Raw genomic sequence first — 22,752 nt, forward strand, 5'->3', positions numbered from 1 at the left:
GAAATCTCAGTACCAAGCATAGTCCAAGATAAGCAATGCAATCAAGAGATAGACAGATGATACATAGTACACTTGAAAAGGAAATGAGGGAAAACACATTTAACTTGAAAACCTGCAATTTCGTTATTATATTTTGACAAGAACTTATCAAACAAGATTCTTAAACATATGAAAATCAGTCGGTTCAAGATTACTTGACCTGCAAGATTTTGATTACATTCTAGTGAGCTGCATCTTCTTCCTCACAGAATTTCGTGTATTCTTTAGGACCCAGCAAGGATTCTAGTTCTGAAGGATTGCTGGGTTTCACCTTGATCATCCATCCATCTTCATATGGACTTGTGTTGATCTTCATCAGAATATACAATGAATGAGGGTTAACACAGCAAATTTCAAATTCAAACATAACCTATATTATGTCGTCAAAATGTCAATCCGAAAATATGCACTTTTTTGGTTGGTAGTTCAGATCGACAGTCGAACAACTTAACATGTCATGTTTCGTGGTTACTGAAAGTATATGTCCGAAGTTAAGGGAAAGCAATTACCAAGCCAGGTGTTTCACTAAGCTTCGGGTTAACCTCAACAACCTCACCAGAGATTGGAGAATTTACATCACTGGTTGCTTTCACACTTTCAACATTCCCAAAACTGGTGCTTTGGGAGACTGCTGTACCCTTTTCTGGCAGCTCCACAAACACCACTTCACCAAGATGGTCCTGAAACAAAAAAGCTTCAACTAGTTAATCTATATGCTACTTCAAACCTCACATCACAGATTGGTTAACGAAAAAAGTTTGTTCATCAAATAAGATTTGCAGTTCTGCATCATTTGCCCATATACAGTATACCATTTATTTGTAAAACATAGCACTAACCTGAGCATGGTCAGTGATACCAATAGTGGCAACTGAGCCTTCATGCTTCACCCATTCATGTGAAGATGCATACTTCAACCCTTCCAGAACTGCAAATCCAACATAAACCGAGAAAGAACATACAATTCTTTCAAAGCATACCAAATAATACAAATCCAAACCCTGAGTTTATTCTGTTTTAATATGCCAAAAAAAAAGTTCATTCTGTTTTAAAACCTATAATAAATTTACATAACCAACACTTCAGAGAGACTAATCACACATGCATTAGCAACATTGATACCAGTTGAAAAGCAAGGAACTTTATAATCTAGACCACACTTCTAGCTGACCCTTGGCACTAGAAGTAAAAAAAGACAAAAAAAAAAAGAGCCATTGAGAAAGTGGGAGGTAGTACCAGTGGAAAAGCACCTAGAGATGGAGAATGCAGGGGAGAGTTGAGCTCTGGAGGCACCAGAGATTCTGAGAGCATTGGCTGTAGAAGAAGCCCACATTCTCAGTGCCATTGTTTTGCTGCGTTCTCTCTCTCTCTCTCTCTCTGCGTCTGTGTGAGGTTTGCTTGGGATATCTGAAACCTCAAAGGTGTCTGTTATGAAAGAAAAGAGTAAGGGCACACACAATTAGGATATGTCGTTTTATCTTGGATGAATGGTTGGAATCTAGAGCCTCATCCCAAGATGCAACACACAAAGACCTCACTTATTTGGTCTCTTGTTTTTGGGGCTACATTAGACCTTTTTTTCACTTGTTTGAGAATGTATAAATGAGAGTTTAGTGCCTCATTGTCGGTGTAAGTAGTCGGTCAAAAAATTCTCAAAAGGACAAAATAATCAGTGAAAATAAGTTTTTTGAAATAAAGAGAAAAGAAGTAACAAGAGAGTTGCTCAACAGTATTCGGTTGTTACCATGGAGGTTTGTATCTAGACTTTGTAGCGATGTTCTTGTTTTGAACCAATGGTGATTTCTTAGAGAAGACTCATGTTGGCATCCGATTTGGTTTTCAAGGCTATTGGTCAACTAAGAGTCCGATGAGATTTGATTCGATGACTTGTTTTTTCATTTGGTGATAATTTATTACTATTATTTTCTGGTTAATCCAGCTTTACATTTAACACGTTTATTAGGTCTTGGTATAGGAATTTAAGATCTAGATGTATCTTATTTTGTATGTGCATTGTAGGCTCAAACCAGATGTGAAGTTGATCTCAATGTATCTGGTTTCTCAAAAAATGACCAATTTTTCAACTCCAGATCTAAATATATTTGGCAAGCGGATGGATGATCAATAGTTGAATCTATTTGAATATCTAGCTCACAATCGCATTATTTGCAACCTTTAAGTCCTCAACTCTCTGTGCATTTTTACACACACTAGTCGGATTAACTTCCCTCTCGAAGAAATTCTAGAGGGCCAATTAGGGTAGAAGGTTGGAGATTAAAAGGCACTTGTATAGAAGCTTTCCTTTTTCCTTTTTCTTTTTCAGAATGATTGTATTTGAAGCTTTCTAAAAAAGAGCTTCTATTCATACCTTCAAAAATGTTATTTGGACCTCCTTACTTAATAGATCTTTATTTTACTTTTACAAATACTTAAAATGTTGTTTAGACCTCCCTATATTTCTGAAAATGTCCATAATCAATATATCATTATCAGATATCAAATCAATTTACTATCCATTAATATCTTTCTAATTATACTTTTATTCAATTATTATAAACAATTGAAAAAATTCTTATTAATTATATAATCTATCTTGTCAAATTTATTTTCATAACTAATAATATTGTTTTTTTTTCATTTATTGATTTGAAACTCACCAAATAGTCAAATCAACACGAAAGATTCATACGTATTAAACAATTTTTTTTCTCTCATATCCTAACCGAAATTTATCGAAAATTCTATGTAGATTTTCAATTGATACATGAATATTAATAATGTTATTTATTGTATTTTTTAAAAATAAAAAATGAAAATAATTAAATCATCTTATTCAATTTATTATTCTGAATTAAGGTCTTTCTGAAATAAATACATAAATAAAAGATTGACGAGAAAGGGAAAAATCATTTATATTCACTATTTAAAAATAGACAGGTTGAGAATTTTTTTTTCTTTTTTTTCACTCTTATATGTTTTTTTGGTAATTTCATATGAGTTGAAAAAATGGTAAATTCCTCCTATGGTACTTGATGTTTAGCTACTTGGACAATTTGGTACCTAATGTATGAAAGCGGACAATTTGATACCTAAAGTTCTCAAATTTAGGCCATTTTGGTACCTCTATCAATTTTGACCATATTTTCAGGGTTATTTCCGTCATTCTAGTCCTAAACTCATTAAATTCACATTTTTCTTCATTTCTTCCTATAATTGCCTCTCTTTGGAGATAATTAAATTGATATATCTACTCCACTTAGCATCTACTTCGCATATACCGAAAATAATTTTTTTCTTAATATACTTATTGTATCCTAATTATTTTCTGCAAAGGAAATAAATTGCCTTTATGCAATTGTAATTTTTATCAAAATTTTTTATTACTTATAATTAAAATTCATTTAGATTGATAGCTACATTATGAAAACTTATATACGTAAATCATCATAGATACTAAGTGGATGAGTTATCAAATTTTTAGTGATAACTTAGAGGCAATTTAGAGGTATTATAAAAAAATGAAGTAAAGTTGAGATAAGATGACGGAAATAACCCTAAAAATATGGTCAAAATTGACATAAGTACCAAAATGGCCTAAATTTAAGAACTTTAGGTACCAAATTGTCCGCTTTCATACATCAGGTACCAAATTGTCCAAGTAGCCAAACATCAGGTACCATAGGAGGAATTTACCCGTTGAAAAATCAAAACAAATTTGGGCTAAGTGTTGTTTAGGGAGATATAAATAGAAGCTCTATTTCTGATGGCATAAAAACGTGACAATGTGACACACGGTTTAATACCCAGACACCCACAACGAAAACCCGGCGACCAAAACCCACCCTAAATCCTGTGCAGCAACTCAAGAAAACCCATTCATATAAAAAAAACTCAAAGAACCAATTCTGGTGGTGATTGATTATTTGATATGGTATGGCTGAGATCGTAGAGCATCACACCAAGGTTGAGATCCTTGTACGCACCATCGGTCCAGCTCGCCCTTCTCGTCTCCAAGTCTCCTCTTCCATCAGAGTACGTTTGTTCATATATATGAATGCTTTTGATGATGACCCAGATGCTTTGATTGCTAAATTTGAATTGGGTTTTGTGTTTCATGTGTAAATTGATTGAAATTGTTAATTACTTGAAGCCTTTGTTGGGGAAAGTTGCGTACTTTGAAACAATGAGTCAATGACTAAGTCTGGAGATTCAGACATTGTCTCAATTAGTGTAGACATAGCCAATGCTGGGTTTGTTTGCTTAAGTTGTACCCTCTAGTGTTACCAGGTAGCATTAAGATAGTGAATTGGATCTGATGTAATGAGACATAAACCGGCCCGGAGAACTTCAGTGTGGAAAAGATTAAGAATTGAGAAGGGTGTATAAGAATTTATTGATGTGATACGAAACCTTAGGGACCACAAGGATGTGGGTTATTCCTTACAATGAGGCTGAGCTCTCTTGCTCTGGGTGAATGTTTGTGTGTACAATGGGATAATGCCTGTTATCTGTTGAGTTGAACCATTGAGCTTGCCTACCGCAGTTTCCTGTCTTCTTTGGTGGTTTGAATATTTCACAACAGAAAGTGTTGGTCAGTTAGGTCTAGGTCAGAACATTGTGCGTGAGTTTTGCTATGTGTTTGTGGCAACTCAAATTGGCCCCATCAGGTGCTACATCTGATGGTTTCTTATAGACAATTTCTTCTTTTATATGCCCAATGATGGAAACTCATTCTTTGAGGCAGTGTTTTGTATTTATTTTAAGCCTCCATTTGTTACACCACTATGACTATCACCAATGCCTGCTGCTGCTGCTTCTTCTTCTTCTTCTTCTTCTTCTTATTTTAAGCCTCCATTGTCATTGTCATTGTTACTATTATTGGTGATGCTCTGGTGGTGTTCTCAAATGTTGAATGGCTTTCAATGAAGCTTCGCTGTCTTTGACTTGTTACATATGAGGTCTGAGGGCTCAAAACTTAATGCAGGTTCTTAAATTTAGTTGACGCAATGGATGAGCTATGTTACAAGATATGCTCTTTTTTTATATGACCAGTATCAAGTGAGTCAAGTCTCTGTTTTGACTTTAGTGACCTGCTCGAGTTTCCTTTCCTTATTCCAATAATCTATCTCAGCAGGTACTTGCTAAAGTATGAATTATTTCAATGTGTTATGTATTGTATATGTAGTTATTCTATATATAAGCAAACTGATAGGCAGTCTCAGTATGATATTACTCATTCTTATTATTTCCAGGATAGAAAACTTAGTGGGTGGTTCTGTGGTTCAATTTTGGATTTTTTTTTCCATTTAATGTTGTCTTTTTAATGTTAGGTCTGTTACTTGGGTTTGTGTGTTTGTGAGTTCTTGTATCCTGTTTTCAATGGATAAGGTTAGTTTCTTATGTTTCTATCAATAAACATATAATGCCTCAGTTTTATTTCTTTCAACACACTATCGAGTTTTTGTGTGTAATCTGGGGTTTCGACTTATTCTCTCATGTTTTTTGAAAGATCTGTAGCAGTGCTGTAATGTGTGAGGGAGCTATTGTCAGAATTTTAATGCTTATTAAGGGTTTACTGTTTATTGTTATTTCTTTGCATGTAGTTATTTGGACAATACATGTCAAATCTGTCCCAAATATAAAGGGGTGTGTCATTGCATAGTGCATACCATAATAATCTGGTTGCTTTGTCTTTAATAGGTGCTTGACTTGAGAAAATTGATAGCTGAAAATTATCAGTTACCATTAGAGAAGTTGAGGCTTATTATGCGAGGCAATGTCTTGCATGACAGCAAAAGCGGGCAGGATGTGAATCTCCAACTCAAGGATGGCGGTACTGGTCTTCATTGTCTTGTTACTCTCTTGATTTCAATTTATTTCATTTAACCACTATTTTTCTCAAAAATCAATATAAGATTTTGTTGCCTCTATTGGTTGTGGAAATCCCTCAGAGTTTCACAGTAGTTTTGTCCTGCTCTGTTAGACGTCTAGATGGATTTTGTGGTGGCTTCAGTCCATTTTACTTTTATGAAACTACTGACAATTTTTAACTTACTTTAATACTTGGGTCCGATAATTATATGTGCAGTACTTCCTGGATTCCTTTAAGACGCCAAGTTCCAGCTTGCTTGGAACATAATAGTAAATTACCTCCAGTTACTCCCTTTCATTGCTCCCCTATTTTTACTTCTCAGAGGAAGTACATATTACAGATTTTGGGGAAAAAAAGTTAAATAGGTCTTGGGTTTTAATAAGGATTGAGGATTGTATCACTTGAAAATATATATACATTTATATAATGATTTCGGTGACCGCATGCCGCAACGGTGGGGCAGACCACGACAACAGCACTCCCCACCTTCCCGCAGACTCATCTGTGCCGGTCGGAGCACCATCGGCGACCCACGGCGGCCGGAATCGAGAAATTGTCGGAATATGTCCAGAAACTTGATTTTTGCAGATTTCGGCCGCCGTGGGTCGTCGATAGAGCTCCGGCCGACACAGACGGTGATGCAGGACAAGGATGGGGTAAATTAAATCAGAAAAATATAAGGCAAGGAAGCGGCAAGCAATTAAGAAAAATTATTTGAAAATAGGTAATTCACGCGCTCTAAGGCAACTAGTTGTTGGAATATTTAAGAAAATTATCTTTTAGATTTTTCGGGTTGCTCGTACGAAATTGCATATTTTAATTTGTGAATCAGATTTCAGCATATTTTGGCCAGAATGTCCATTTGTGACGCATAATACCTTTCTGAAATGAGAACGATGAGATCTATAAGACTCATTTTAGTGAGTCCCGTCAGATTTAAGCCAAATAATGATGTTTCACTGTTCCGATTCGGCTTTTAGTATTTAGGCTAGTTTTATTTTCCTTTTAAAACTCTATTATTTAAGTTTCTTTGTTTCTTTTTTAATTTGGATTCTTTAGGTTACAATGTTAGATTATGACTTTGATTTTGTTTAGGTTATTGATGCATATATAAACGTCATCTTTCTTTGTATTGGGATAACTTTTATATCAATAAATTTTTGAGTTTTCTCAATTATCCTGATGGATTACAGAATTTCTTGTGGGTTCGAGAAACCCTAGTCTTGTGGATTCAAGGCTGCCATTGGTGGATTCCAACGGGTTAGTTCCGCTGCATCAAGTGGTATCAGAGCAGGTCTAACCTGTCTCTTTTATCTAATTTGATTATCTATGGGTGACGAACAACATGGTAACAATCTGGTTACCATAGCAGTCAGATGTTACTACATATTTTTCTACATCAATGACTGTTTTACCTAATCAGCTCAAAGAAATTCGTGAGTTGTTGGAAGAACAGAATAACAACCATAGCAGAGACAAGGAATGAGGATTAAATGGGCGAAAGAATATTTTGAGTCAAAATTTTAGAAGCATGACAAGTTTTTGCCAGTTTTTCGGTCACATGCACGAGGAGAATTTTCTGAATTGGCTAGATGAGGTTGAAACATTCTTTGAGATTAGAATGGTTCCAAATTATAAGGTCAAGATGGTTGCTTCCCATCTCAAGGGCACTGCCGCTGATTGGCGGGATGGATTACAAAAAGGCCAGAAAGATGCAAGATAAAAATCATGTTAGAACTTGGAGAAAAATGAAATGTCTTCTTAAAGAAAAGTTTCTATCAAGAGATTTTTCAATTAGGAAGTACCCTTCTAAGGTGAGAGAAGAAAATAAAGCTTGAGGAGTTCAGTTTGCCTACTGTGAATAATAATTTTCTTGAGGAAAAAGAGGAATATATTACAGTTGAGGAAGCCTCCCAAGATTTTGTCCATGAATTTTTAATGGAAGACACTCCATCTGAATTTATCAATGAACAGGTAAGAGAAGAAATTTCATTTGTTGACATGGTTATTACTGTTGAAGAAAATTTGCAACCTCAGTTTAATTATTCAAAAGAGGTTATTCAACATTGTAATTTTGGGATGCAAGAAGAATTTGTTCAAGATGCGTTTGACAAACTTGTCTTTGGAGTTGGCTTCATGGTGGTGCCTTCAGAGTTTGATAATGATCGTGTCTACAAGCCATATGTTCAGTTGTCTAATTTATTATGGAGATTGTTATCTACATATTCTTGTTCTTTATTTAAGAGGAACTCGAGGTCGAGTTCTTTTTAAGTGAAAAAGACTAATACAGGACAAAGATGAGGTAAATTAAATCAGAAAAATATAAAAGCAAAGAAGCGGCGAGCAATTAAGAAGAATGATTTGAAGATAGGTAATTCGCGCGTTCTAAAGTATTTAGTTGCTGAAATATTTAAGAAGATGATATTTTAGATTTTTCAGCTTGCTCGTAGGAAATTGCAGATTTTAATTTGTGAATTAGATTTCAGCATATTTTGGCCAGAATGTCCATTTGAGACGCATAATACCTTTCTGGAATGGGAACGATGAGATCTATAAGACTTATTTTAGTGAGTCTCGTCAGATTTAAGCCAAATAATGACGTTTTACTGTTCCGATTCGGCTTTTAGTATTTTGGCTAGTTTTATTTTCTTTTTAAAACTCTATTATTTAAGTTTCTTTGTTTCCTTTTTAATTTGGATTCTTTAGGTTTCAATGTTAGATTATGACTTTGATTTTGTTTAAGTTATTGATGCATATATAAGGATCATTTTCCTTTGTATTTTTTGGTCAACTTTTATATCAATAAACTTTTGAGTTTTCTCAATTATCCTTGTGGATTCCAGAACTTCTCGTGGATTCGAGAAACCCTAGTCTTGTGGATTCAAAGCTGCCGTTGGTGGATTCCAACGGGTTAGTTCCGCTGCATCAAACGGGATCGCCGGGAGGTGGAGAATGCGGCTGCTGGTCCGCCAGGCCGTTGCGGCCTGCCGTCGCCGGAATCGGAACGTCCACACCGCGCGGTCGTCCGCACCTGATATATATATATATTCATATTTATAGTGACCTCCCTTTTTCCTCTGGAACCACGGTTATTATTCGCAACAGTTTGTCAATAGGTGTCGAATTGTGTAGGCCAATGAAGAGGCATCAATTTCTTGGTCAAGACTCCGGTTTTGGCTCAGTAGTAATAGCAGTGAATTTATCATCATATTTTGTTCTTTGCTAGATTCTCTTATTGTTGCTGTCAAACCAAAGCCACCAGCTAAGCATCTTAGGGATGGATTAGAGGATGACGACGATGAAGATGATCTGGTACTAATCAAATTTAATTAGTAGTTATCCAACCGAAAAGAGTTAATGCCATGTCCAAGTATGGTATTTGATAGTCTTTCCTTGATATTTATTTTTTAGAAGTTTCAGCTTCCCCAATCATCAAGCCGGTGGAAGAGGAGAGTTTACGCTGTTCTACATGATAAGTTGAAGCTTCCTGGTAGGCAACTAGGCATCAAATTGAACAGTGTGTAAAACTAAGCAGCAAAAGTCCACGTTACTGACTTAACCTCTTATGTTTTCATATATAGATATTCTCTTGATGGCCATTTTCTCTCTCAGTTTGAAGATGTGGGTAATTATCATCATGTGGTTTGTATTGGCACCTGTGGCCCATAGATGGGACATTGGCCCTTTATATGTAAGTTCTCTTTTCTTTTAGTTGCTATTGTTTATCAGTGCTGCACCTCTTTGTATTCACTACAGAGACTCCTAAACTTGAACTGAATGCCTGCCACTAAGGGATTCTTTTAATGTCTTATTATTGAGCCGCTGTTTGTCACTGGTGTATGTTCAGATACTTGGCACCGGTTTTGGTATCATTCTTTTGAATCTAGGACAGCGGAAGCCTGGTGATGTCAGGTATGTACTCTATTTCCCTCATTCCATTAATCTGTTCCCCTCTTTTATGTTGTGTGTTTATGTAATCTCTGTAATATCTTTTGTGTCTGTCACATATATGAGGTTCCTTTTGCATTATTTTACGTTTCAATAGATATAGGATCCATAAATATTTAAGTGAACAATGTCAACTGCTCATTTAATTTATTTGTTTCTTATACTGTTGATTTATTATGCAGTGCATATTCGATTTTCAATGAAGATTTTAGAGAGCTTCCAGGGACCCTTAATGCAGAACGTCTTGATGGGGACATACGAACAGGTCAGATTTGAGCCTGGTATAGACCACTTGGAATCTCATCTATATGATTGCCGTGTTTGTCCACCCACAGTATTGAAGTTTATGTATCAAACCACGAACATGTGCAAGTATGTTCTTTTATGCTCTATAGTGTTTCTGGATAGATTGTAAGGTTAGAAGCCTCTCTGTTTACTTACTCCACTGGTAAACTAACAGCAGTAACAACATTGTATATACAAATTCAAAGTGGAAATATCTTCTGTAGATGACTGAAGAGGTTGGATCCATTTTTTGGAAATAACATTTAGCTGCTATAGACCTCTATGAAATATTCTGTGTATAGATTGTTGGAGATATCCTAAAGTTGACTCCAGATATGCTGGATGCATAATGTAGCAGTGGCACATTGGCCACTAGTCCCTTCATGACATAGTCAGAATCACCTTTGCATTTTCCTGTGCTATGTTGGTAGAAAACTGGTCGATCGGAACCTTAAACTTAGATACAGGGTTGCAAGCGTTGCAACAAAATACGATGGTGTCTCTTGCCCCATTGACATCATACTTGGCTTAGCCACAAGAGTCACCAGAAATATGTAGAAATCGTCTGTGTTTAAGGTCTACTTGAAAGCTCTGTATCTAGTGCTCAGTCTTAGACGTGAAACAGTTGTTTGCCAAAATGGGGAGGCCTACCGGTTGATAGGTCTACAGACTAGAGATTAGTTTTACCAGAAGAACGTGTGGTCATGTACCACATAGAGTTGCAGGATCACTATAGCTGCTTCAAAATAAAGGCTATGAATCATGAAGAAATGTGTTGCTTGACAAGTCCCATTTCTTGTTTGTTATAGTGAAAAGGCCTCAAATAATCTATATGGGACCAAGATTTGGTTGGGTCCGTCTATTAATTTTAGCCTGTAGTAGACGGCAATGGCAATCGCCATAATCATTGAAAGGTCTCTGCACATATTGTCTATTGTTATTATATACTCATAGCTACAGTGTGTTTTCTTGATGAACATTCTACGGTGCGTCGATGTATCAATACATGAAGCAGACTAATATGACTTGATCTCAAATTAGGCTGTCTATGTATCGAGCTATCTTACTTCGATATCAAACTATTACGTAGTCTATTTGATGTATCGGTACATCAAGTGTTTGAAATGGTATTGACCTTTTGATTTCAAACTAAAGAAGTTTGAGATTTCTTTTCTTTTTCTTTTCTTTGCCTTTGAAATTTTCGTCGTTACTACAGTGTAGCTTTGGACAAATTGAGCCTTTTGATACTGGAAGGTCCCCCCCCCCCTCAAAAAAAAAAAAGAACAAAGACAAATCAGTGAAAAAAAAATTGCCGTCAACCCAGAAAAATCAAACCTCTCACTCTCATCAAAATTTAAACAAAACACATCGATTGGAATCTGGACTCCCCCATTTGTTGTTGGTAATCTTTTCTTGTCCAGCAGTTGACGTATGGTTTTGAATTCTTCTTTTTCTTGGTGAAAAACCTATTATCATGTCGTTAAACCGTCGACGTCTGCTGACTATTTTTTAGTTAAAATTGGAAGCCTAATGGAAAACCCAATTTGTCACCCTTTCTTGTTACTTAGTTAACCTCAAGGATTTGTCACTCTCGAAACTACGTAATCTATATGCAGTACATCTGAATGTAATGTAGCGAAATCGCATTGTTAGGGTTGACGAAACACTTCATCATGAGCTCTTATTTAAAAGATGACAAATTGGTGTCGCCAGACCAAACAGTTTTGAGTAAAAATTTAATTCTAGTAAAAATTCATATTCCAGAGACAAGATTTTATTTTCCAAGAACAATAAAATCCAAAAATGTGTGGTCTTTTCTAGGTACGTAGTATGAGCATGACTAGACATTATACATGTTCAAACTTTCAATTTGTTGTAAGAAAAAGAAAATTGAAAAACGTAGGTGGTTCGATCGATTTCAAGATTCTCAAAGTGGGTTTTGAGTGGTGGTTGCACTGCCGATCCTTGACGACACGTAACAACATGGCTGATCTTAAGTCAACTTTCTGCCCATCACAGAATCACACCTCTTATTTCTTTTCCCTCCTAAAATCGATGCACTAAATCCATCATATCCTTCCCGATCACTCCACATTAACATATATATTGTATGTATAAGCACCTTAATTTAATTAAAATCATTGAATTTGTTTTGTTTTCCATTAATTTGTATATATATTTCACTAATCACTCGTAGGTTTGGTTCTTATGGTTTTCCGGATCGTATGTATCTTTGAGAGTTGTTAACTATTATGTTGGGATGGTGAGTCATACCAGAAGTAGTTGTAGCAATCGATCACATTTTTGGTGGAATGATATATTTAATTGATTGCACCAAGGGCCGAGCTAGAATTTTATAATGGATTAGACTAGAAAAAAATATTATGATTATTTATGGGCTATATATTGAAATTTAATGTAAGTTAATATTTAAAAATTTAATTTTTTACACTAAAATTTAACTAAAAAGATAAAATTTTAATAATTTAAAGTGGGTTCGTAACCCGTGTGTAGCTACGGCTGCTACACACTTGGATGGCAGGGAATTATGATGTGAGCTTTTGTGATAAAGAGCAGCTCATATTGGTAAAATTAGAATCTTACGATGACAATACCGTCCATTTACCACAAACATGTTATATCGGGGTTAGAGATTTGGCACCAGATAACCAAAATAGTATACAGTCAAAGACAATGAGAGTTGTTAAGGTAGATTAACTGACTGAGTGATCAAGACTCGACAAAATTTGATGACCGTAACTCACAAAAGAGAAGACAAAATTTAAATAATTTGTAATCAAGAGTCGTATAGGTAAATTTAGAGTGTCACATACATGACAGTGGACTTAGCACAAAGAAGGTAATAGACTAAGAAGCACGGACACGGACACAAGTGTCCGTATTAGACACGATTTGATACGTGGACATGACAAATAAATTTTTTTTCAGACACGGACACGTGACGGACACGTTAATTAAATATTATTTTAAATATATATACCTGATTAGAAAAAAAATATAGTTTACATGCTATATATAATTTCTTAAATTAGAACATCAAATTTCAAATAGAAGTTTAATAGAAAGTTACATGTTATCCCAAAATAACAACTACTCTGAATCCTTTCTAAGGTTCCTTCTGGAACCAACCTTCACCATTCACCATTTAGCAAATACAGTAATTGTTTAGCATGATCTGCAGCATTTCAAGAGTGTAAATATGTACACAATGTTGTGTATACTCATTGACACACATAGCTTCCAATGTGTCAGTTATATGAATGTAATTATGAATGATCGAAGAACAATGAACAACTTCGAGCACTCAAAACTTGGTGACCAAGAACTTGAATGAGTGAAGTACTGCAATTCTGCAAAAGATGAGAAGAAAAAAACAGAAATTCAAAGAAAAAAGTCTCATAAGCATTTCATCAAACACTTGGTGGGCAACATTTTAGGATTTTTATGCAATCATCGCATTCATATATGTTGAGGAACTAAGTCACTATCATTCAAAGTCATAGTAGGGAACAAAATTGCTTGATCCCAAAACTCAAAGAACTCAAACTCCAAATTTATCAAGTCCCCATAGCATTCTCTTCTCTCACAACTCAAAACGTCCATGGGTACTTAAACAGTTAAACACCAGTTCAACCCTGTAATCTTGTATGAACAGGCACGGATGCAGAGGTGGGCTGGGGTTTGCTGCAGCCCACCCCATTTTTTCAAAGGAAACCCAAATTTTACATGTTAGAGAATAAGAAAAAAAAGGCTGAAAGTCGAGACTCTTTCTCTCATCCACCACTCCACGACTCCACTCTCTCTCCTCTCAGTCCTCTACAGTTCTTTATCTCTCTAAAACTCTAATCACTCATCTTTAATCCCATTGATTAAGTAATCTCATGTATATATCGATTGATTTATATCTATTTCTTATATTAGTTTTTTGGGTTTACTTGGTATGTTTTTTCTAGGTTTCTTTATCAACACAAAGTACATATGATAATTCACTTGAATCTCAGTCTTCTATCTTGTTCCAATAGGTGTAAGCTATCATTTCCATGTTGAAATTATCATTGCTCTACTACGAAGTCCTTAAAAAAATTTTGGCCTTCGCCCAAACTTAGCACACCCTATTCTTAAATCCTGGATCCGTCTCTGCGTATGAACTAATTTCTACAACCCATAACTAGAGTTCAATTAAACTCATGCCACAACCCAATTCAATTAAACCCAAAACGTCAATTCTTCTGACAATTAAGTTCACAAATTTATAACAGTTCTAAGCTCTGTCAAAGAAGAAGAAGAAGACGAGTAGATTCTGATGCCAAATCTCCAACCCGCCCGGTTGCTTTTTTGCTTGAGAGAGAGATTTGTGAACTCTGGTAGACTACACACAACCGAAGAGAAGATCAGAGAAAGATATCGATCTCTTGGAGAGAGACAGATCTCCACCGATTCTGTAAAAGTAATTGACAAAACTAACCCCTCGTGTCTTAACTAATTGCGTCTCTTGAAAGGACACTCGCGTGTCTGATCTGTATGTAAACTAAATACGCGTGTCCTAGCGTATTTCCACATATTTGCACGTGTCCGTATCCGTGTCAGACACGTGATACGACACCTAAAGGACGTGTCCGTGCAACTTAGGTAATAGAACATGTTTTGTAGAGGCTTGAACTAGTGCGGCACAAAACCAAACATAGAATGTAACCAAAGACAATTACTAATCAGGTAGACTGATCAAAACTAGACAAACGATGAGGGGTATATATCTCACAACCGTACCAAAGTCTAGCTACATCAATCCTTAGATATATGACATGAATTGCATAATAACTTGCAACCCAACTATGGGTTAAAAGTTAAAATGTATGAAGACATATTGATAAATTTTTATCCCAAACCAAAGGACATAGTCGAGGTTGTGCAGAATGCCATAGTAGTCATTGCTTGGTTCTATCACAGTTTCACTTCTATCTAGTTTGAGATTGGCTCATATATGATGTTTTTACTTCTTTTGAAATTAGTCGTTAATTTAAGCCCTAAAGGAGGGTCGTGCATCATCAATCACGGGTATCACGTAATGTTTAAGTTGAGCATTTCATCGAGAAATTTATCACGTAATGTTTAAGTTTAGCATTTCATCGAGAAATTTTTGACAGTTCTATAATTGAATAATTGAGTGCGTTTTGGTTCCACAGTTGATTGAGTACGTTGGGATTGAAATTTCATTTTCATTGTCTCTCTTTGTACTTGTACGGTACAACTTTTTTTAATCCCTATTATAATATCATATTATAATTCAAAATGTGAATGTCACGTTTACTAAAGTGGAATGAAATTGAGAATAGAGAAATTGATTACGAGATTAAAGAATTTCGTCGTTTATTAATACATATGAGAATTATAATGAATGTGGATCTCAACTACTCATCAAGAATCGATTTATGCAAAAGTTATGAGTTTAATACACAAGGGGAGAGGTGGGTGTCAAAATCAATTCTTCAATCAGTTTGAATATCAATTTTTGTTATCTAAACTACCCTAATTTAATTAAGAATATTTCTAAATTGTCCAACTCAAAATATATATATATATATATACTATTGTTAAAACCTACAAATAAACAACCACATATATTATACGGGAGTATTTAAGGTTAGTTATTCTTTTTCTCTAATAATTGTAATACCCCGAAATTTAGTATTTACTATTTAGTACACTAAGATTATATTAACTTAGGGATTAATTCAAATTTTCTTCTAATATTTCTCTTTAAAAACCAATGATGATAAGGTTCATACTTTCAAAGATAGAAAATTTCTTTTTGCAAGTATTATACCACGATTTGAATACGTTAGCTCATATTCTTGCGTATACTCGATACTTTGTAATCGAGTTTAAGACTAATACTAATAGTATTATCTTTTATACATTATATTAGTGTTGGATAGTGCAAATATATTGAAAACCTTATGAAAGGAATATACTAAATTCATTTACTTTTCATAATAACACATATAAATGTGTTTGTTATATCAACATATATATATAATCCTTATGCTAATATGTTTTGAACCTAACTGATTTATTTTTCTGTTTTACCCCATCACACTATTTTTTTCTTTGCCAACAACTATACTAACTAGTTAGGTCATCACTCAACATTAATTATTGAGAAGGGTATGTGAGAATTGAACTTTTGTGTTCCTTCTTGGCCTATTTATAGTTTTGAGTTGCCTCAAGTTTTCTTCACACTTCAAAATTATAAATTATGCAAGTCTAGAGTTCCCTTAGTTGATAGAAAATTAAACCATCTAATGTTTCTCAAGCTAAAATTCTAGCGTCCACTCTTTCTCTCTTAAACAAGTTTCTCTTTTACTAAAGTAATCCAACTTTGGATCCACATCAAAATCTTCAAGGTAAGTACATCTTACATCCTTATAATCTTTTGTCTTTTAAGATTTATCAAAGTGCATAGCTAAAGATAAAATGAAAAATACCATGTTTTGGTAAGAATTATATTTTCGTATTTTATAATATCTGAGTTTCTCCAAGGTAACAATAGCATTAAATTTCTCATGAAAATGCTTCAATTTAGGCTTTTGAATCACTTAAAAATGTTTAGAAATGTAGAAGTTATGACTAATCAAAATTAGAGTTAATAAACTCACTAAAAATCTTTTGTAGCACTCACAACTTTAAAAACTCATATCTCACTCATTTCTTAACCATTTTCCACAAACTTTATATTAAATTAAAGTATAAGACCTCTAATTTTAATCTGAAAAGTTTCAGAAGAAATGATAAAAATTTGTTACAAATAGAATATGTAGACATCTAAGATGATAACTTGATGATCAGTTTCTGCACTTCTACTGTGTTTTAACTTTTTGGACTCAATGACTTTGAACTGGATTGTATGACTTATCCTATTGTATTCCTTACGAAAAATCCTTGAATATAGACTTCTCATTTGCCTAATTTAGACGTTTATTGATTGAGTTATCGATACAGAAAGTTGACGGACTTTGACACTATTAGTTGAATGAAAATTGCTACATTGGACAAAGACTTTCCTTATTATGGGAGAAATGACTACTAATCCTTTGACTACTAACTAATATTATCTAATTACTTTTAATTTAAAGTACATTTACTTTATTTGAACATTTACTTTCAAGTCTATTAACTTGTTTATTTCATGCATACATTGAATTATTGATAAGTATTTATATATTGGTGTAAGATTATATATTTTTTTAGCATTTAAATATTGTCTTAATTACTAAACTTTGTGATATTCTATTGACGTTATTGAGTTGGAGGTGTGAAGACGGATGATTAGTAATACCCCGTGCTTAAGTGAATTGCTGGTAAAATTGTTTTGTGATTTGTGAGTTAGCCTTGGGCCCTAGTCCCTACAGATAGTGCACTATTATACTCATAGGAGAATTGACCTTGAGTATACATACTTTGGTGATGTCCTCGGTATGCTGAGATTTATCCGTGTTTTGGGTAAATATGAACCCTAACATATGACTTTGTAATTAATTACCAGTTTTCTTGAAAATTCACACAATTGATTGAATATATTGATGCTGATATGTATATCTATATGCATAAAGAAGAATTCGTGTGACCAAATACACCTGGTTCTTGGTACATTTTACTTGGTTGTTCATATTTGAATTTCTCATTAGCCAAATTATTATAAGAATGTATTATGTACTTACTGAGTCTGTGTTACTCATGATGCTACACAATCTTATTTTCAAGTAATGAGTAGATGCTTGGGGAATGTGATGAATCTACTAAATAAAATGATAGTTTTTCTTCAATTATTATATCAAGACAATAAATGCGAGACTCATGTATCTTTGCTAAATTTCAGTATTTCTAAATCCGTTGTATTGTAAAATAACTCTGATTATATTTTCTAATAAAAGTATTATTTAGACATATATTTCTATCATTTTTATTGAGAAAATTTTATTAGTTTTAAGGTCACACCTCTAATTCGGGAACCATATTTCCATATAATAGTGGTCTCGGATTTGGGGGCGTGACAATAATATTCTCCAATTTTTTTTGTTTTATTTACATAATTTATTATCGATAAGTGAAATTTAGTTCTTATTGGGTGTTAAAGGAAAATAAATTGGCAAAAATGTCAATTTGCACCCCAAACTTGGCCATAATTAGGGGTGGGCATAAAAAACAGAAATCTCGATCTCATCCCGATCTCGTCCTGAAATTCATAGGGACGGGATGGGATGAGACGGAGGTCTAAAAACGTTCGTCCTGTCCCGATTTCGTCCCGTTTCATAATAGTGGGATGAGACGTGAGACGAATAATTTCTATCCCACTTCGTCCCGTCCCGTCCCACTTTTAATGAAAACTTAAAAATTCTTATATATTTGTATCAAAATGAAACTAATTTATGTTTTTATTAACTCCAAAATTATATCAACTCAAATAATAATAGTATATTATAATATTTTGAACATAATATGCATTTTTTTGTTAAAAATTCATTATTGAATGTTACTTTGTTAATGAAAAAGTAAAAATATATGTTTTTATTTAACTTCATAGAAAGGTGGGATATGTCCCGTCCCGTCCCAACCGGGATTAGTCCTGAGTGGGATGCATTATTAAAAACCCTCGTCCCGTCCCGATTCAAAAGAGTGGGACGGGACGTGGGATGAGCCCCGTCCCGTCCAATCCCGTCCCGTACCCACCCCTAGCCATAATTGTCATTTTGCACCCTGAACTTGCATTTGAGTCAATTTACCTCATAAACTTGGTAAAAATTACTCATTTTCACCACATCCGTTAAATTTAATATTTTACATCCAATTTTAAGTCACATGTCATGCATTTGAGGGACAATGTTGTAATTATATATTTATTCATATTTAATAATGAAATAAATTAATAAAATTACTTAAGAGGAACACTTGCTACTATGTTTTTTTATTTTTTTGAAAATATGTTATTGATTTATATACTTATTATTTTACATGATATAGTATGTTAAAAGATATTAGAAAATATAAATAAATACATTGAATATTAAAAATAAATGTGTACATATAAATATATATATATATATATATATATATACACAACACACTATATTTGAATGGGTGGGTATGTTGGATATATAATTTGAAGTATGGTTAAGTATGTATAAAAAAGATCTAAATAAATAATTTGATAAAAAAATAATCCTCCTTTAAAAGAATATTTTATTTGTTTTAAAGAAAAATATAAATAAAAAATGACAACATTACCCCTCATGTGCATGACATGTGACGTAAAATTGGATATAAACAGTTAAATTTAATGGATGAGGTGCAAATCGGTAATTTTTACCAAATTTATGAGGTAAATTGACTCAAATGCAAGTTCATGGTGCAAATTAACAATTTTCAGCCAAATTTATGGTATATTTTGACAATTTTGCCAAAATGTTTTCGTAAAGTGACATTTGTATGTCATTCTGTTGGTAAAAATTGGTTTAGCACAATAGCATTATTGATAAGTAGAGGAAATAAGTGAATTTATAGATATATAGGGGTATTTCAGTAATTAAATTAATTTTTAATTCTAATTCTGATTGTAAGTAAATAACATCAATCGTAATTAATATTGTTTATGTTCTAATCTCATATTATAAGTAAACAGTTCAATACAATTAAAATCTCCACATCTAAATTCATTTCGTCTCTTATTCCTATTGAATTACAATCGTGATGAATTATATTCCAAGTTAGTATGCGTGCTAGAAAAAAATTTGCATCGATCTTTCATATGCATGGTTTGAGAATGTTATTGCATTAATTTTTCATGGTTCCATTGTTTGAGAACTTTGGTCCAAACCCTAATCAAACTAGTCATTAATGAAACCCCCAAAAAATAACACTTAGTTAAGAAGGGATCTATCTTGGACGAATCCAACAATGTGACATCGGTCGTTGACCAACTGTTCTGCCGTCGACCGAACGTCTTTCTTTTCTCCTATTATTCCTGGGTAGCTGAGGTTGAATCTTACTCCATCTTTTAAAAATATAACACCGGAACTAGTGGGAATTGCAGTAACTATGTTCAACCCTGTCTTCCAGATTCTTATTTAAAGCCAAACCTAGCTCCCACCCAAAAACAAGCTAGAACCCCTTAAACTACTTATCTAATTAGTTTTCTTTATTCTTAATCTAATTACATGTCATGTTCATCCAGCTAGTTCTTTATTGACTATCAGTTTTGCATCATCTATATGTTTTATGTCTGATTTTTCTGTTTTTTTTTTTGAGATCTCTCCAGATCCATATTTTATGTCAAGTGACTTGAATATGTGCTCTCAATTGATAATATATAAGATATGAGTCGTGTTTTGCTTTTCCTTCTTATTGACTTGCTCTCAGAACACTAATATAATATTATGGCATACGACTATATGATAGCTTTGGTTTGGTATATATGGTAAATTCATTTTCAGCTACTGAACTAGTTGGAGTTTGAGATCAGATAATATATATAAAGATTTTAACCAAACGACAAAAACTATGATAACATCTTTGATAGTATTGTAAGTATAATACTATCTTGGAGAAAGTGAGTAGCTAGGGAGGGATTAACTACTTGTAAATACTGACCACTTTAACAGTTAATATTTTAGATAACTCGTATAATATTGGAGATGATATGATCTCTAATTAAGTATAATTTAGGAGTCCAATTGTCATGAAGTGACAGAAAAATGAGTTTATTTTAAGGACTATGGCTAAGATATGGAATAATGTGTATTAATATTTGGATTTCTCACAAACAAAATAAGGCTCAAATACTTTATGATTGAATGCGTAAAACATAATTCAAGTTTATTCAAAGTCAATCCATTTACACCACAAAGAGAAAATAGCAAGAACGATAGAATGTTCACAAATATGGTAAAATAATGTGTGACAACTAATTTGTTGGATAAAATATGCATTTGTGTGAAACAAACAGTTACTACGCATATGACATTATGCGACATTTGACTCTTCGCAAAATGTCAATTAGATTACAATATCTTCTCATTATCAGTAATGTTTATGTAATAACGCCAACTTTCTCATAGAAAATTAATTAGGTGACAAATTATGCAATTTTTATGCGGGTTGTCGCCTAATGTTTATTTACAAGTAAAATGGAGAGTCACTTTGGGAGTCTTGTGCAAGTGCAACTACTAAAATTAATGAACAACTAAAGCTTGTTCCACCCCTTCGGCAAATTCTTCTGCAGCACCTTGAACCGAATTGGATTTAGCAACGTGAACGAGATAAAAACAAACAAACCTCGTTAATTCATTCAAAATCTCAAGTCTCAACTGCAAAACTACATGTGGAAAGAATCACTCCTCCTTACTCTTACCCGCGGAGTTCGGGTAAAAAAATAGGGGATTTTAATTTAAACTTAGTGAATATTTCGGGGAATAGCCCAAACATCCTTCGGGCAAAGCTCAAGTGCTTCGACGTTCTTGAGGAGAATAATGAAACTTCAGTGCTTCGACGTTCTTGAGGAGAATAATGAAACTTCAGTGCTCTCCAAAATAGCGAATAAGCCAAGATAGAGAATATGATAAAAGATGCTCCTATTTTGTACATGAATGGTTCTTAGTGATTGAGTAATATGATTCTACGAGCTCACAAAAAGAAATGTTTTTTGAACACAAAACCATAATGCTATTAGATATACATCAAACCATTTGGACGAATAAATAAGTCAGTAAATTAGAATTCGTGACAGTTAAAACACTGTAAAAGTTGCATTGAATAGCTTAGAAAGATTTGAAATCATCATCTTCATGTTTGGTGTATTTCACATACCTTTTCTAGTTGGTAATGTTACATCTTGATTTAAATGAGATTATATTTGGACGATTCAGAAAAATAATCACGTTTTGTCTCTGAACTCACACTACTTCAGTTTTGTCCGTCTCAAAACACTCAATGAAAAGACTCAAAACTTGTGATGTATAATAAGATACATCATACATGCAATAAGTTCTAAGTTAACCAGCAACACATGTATACAACTAATTCTTCAATTATTTGAAAGATAAGTTTTGAAGATATCTCTTCACGCTCTTCTAATTTATTAGTTATACTAGTTGGTCCAATATAAACCCATTAATGACCAAAATTGAATGGGATTACCATAACAAGTACCCACATATACAAATGCACCCTGACCACTACCCATAAATTTAGTCCATAGAATTTCAAAACGTGAATGATAACTTGAATGAAGTGACCTTCATGCTTGTTCTCCAGGTTTGCTTGGCTTATAGATTGCTTCCATTAAAAATTTAAAACCGTGGCTTGGCTTATAGATTGCCGATCCCTCTTTTTAATAATTTGCATTAGGACCAAGAAGGGCCAGAATAGTAATTTAACATGAAAGAGAAAAGTGGTGGTCAACCCAGATTGGGCCTCGGGCTGGGTGTCCCAGTCATCCCAAAAACAACAAAAAGGACAAAAGCACCCCTAAAGGACAACCCTTTTTCTCCCGCCTCCGTTTTCACATTGACCCTACAGTTACAGCCTCTCTTTCC

General features: G+C 33.9%; 2 protein-coding genes across 3 annotated transcripts; one reads left to right on the plus strand and one right to left on the minus strand.

The window, feature by feature from the left end:
* Positions 1-55: 55 nt before the first annotated feature.
* Positions 56-1,460, minus strand: LOC126794197 (glycine cleavage system H protein, mitochondrial). Its single transcript, XM_050520855.1, has 4 exons — positions 1,276-1,460; positions 879-967; positions 549-719; positions 56-349 (listed from the first exon to the last, which is right to left on the minus strand). Exons 1-4 carry the CDS (start codon positions 1,382-1,384, stop codon positions 221-223), a joined length of 498 nt encoding a protein of 165 aa, XP_050376812.1. The 5' UTR covers positions 1,385-1,460; the 3' UTR covers positions 56-220.
* A 2,395-nt stretch (positions 1,461-3,855) lies between these two features.
* Positions 3,856-10,426, plus strand: LOC126794735 (uncharacterized). 2 transcript variants are annotated; one of them, XM_050521507.1, is made up of 8 exons: positions 3,924-4,071; positions 5,024-5,173; positions 5,740-5,872; positions 9,138-9,223; positions 9,323-9,401; positions 9,493-9,602; positions 9,759-9,823; positions 10,042-10,426. In XM_050521507.1, the coding sequence occupies exons 3-8, from the start codon at positions 5,806-5,808 to the stop codon at positions 10,133-10,135; spliced, it is 501 nt and encodes a 166-aa protein (XP_050377464.1). In that variant the 5' UTR covers positions 3,924-4,071; positions 5,024-5,173; positions 5,740-5,805; the 3' UTR covers positions 10,136-10,426. The 2 variants fall into 2 exon arrangements, with proteins under 2 accessions (XP_050377463.1, XP_050377464.1); XM_050521506.1 differs by lacking the exon at positions 5,024-5,173 and having other exon boundaries at positions 3,856-4,071.
* Positions 10,427-22,752: the final 12,326 nt, after the last annotated feature.

Source organism: Argentina anserina, chromosome 5, assembly GCF_933775445.1.
Source record: "Argentina anserina chromosome 5, drPotAnse1.1, whole genome shotgun sequence".
NCBI classification, from domain to species: domain Eukaryota; kingdom Viridiplantae; phylum Streptophyta; class Magnoliopsida; order Rosales; family Rosaceae; genus Argentina; species Argentina anserina.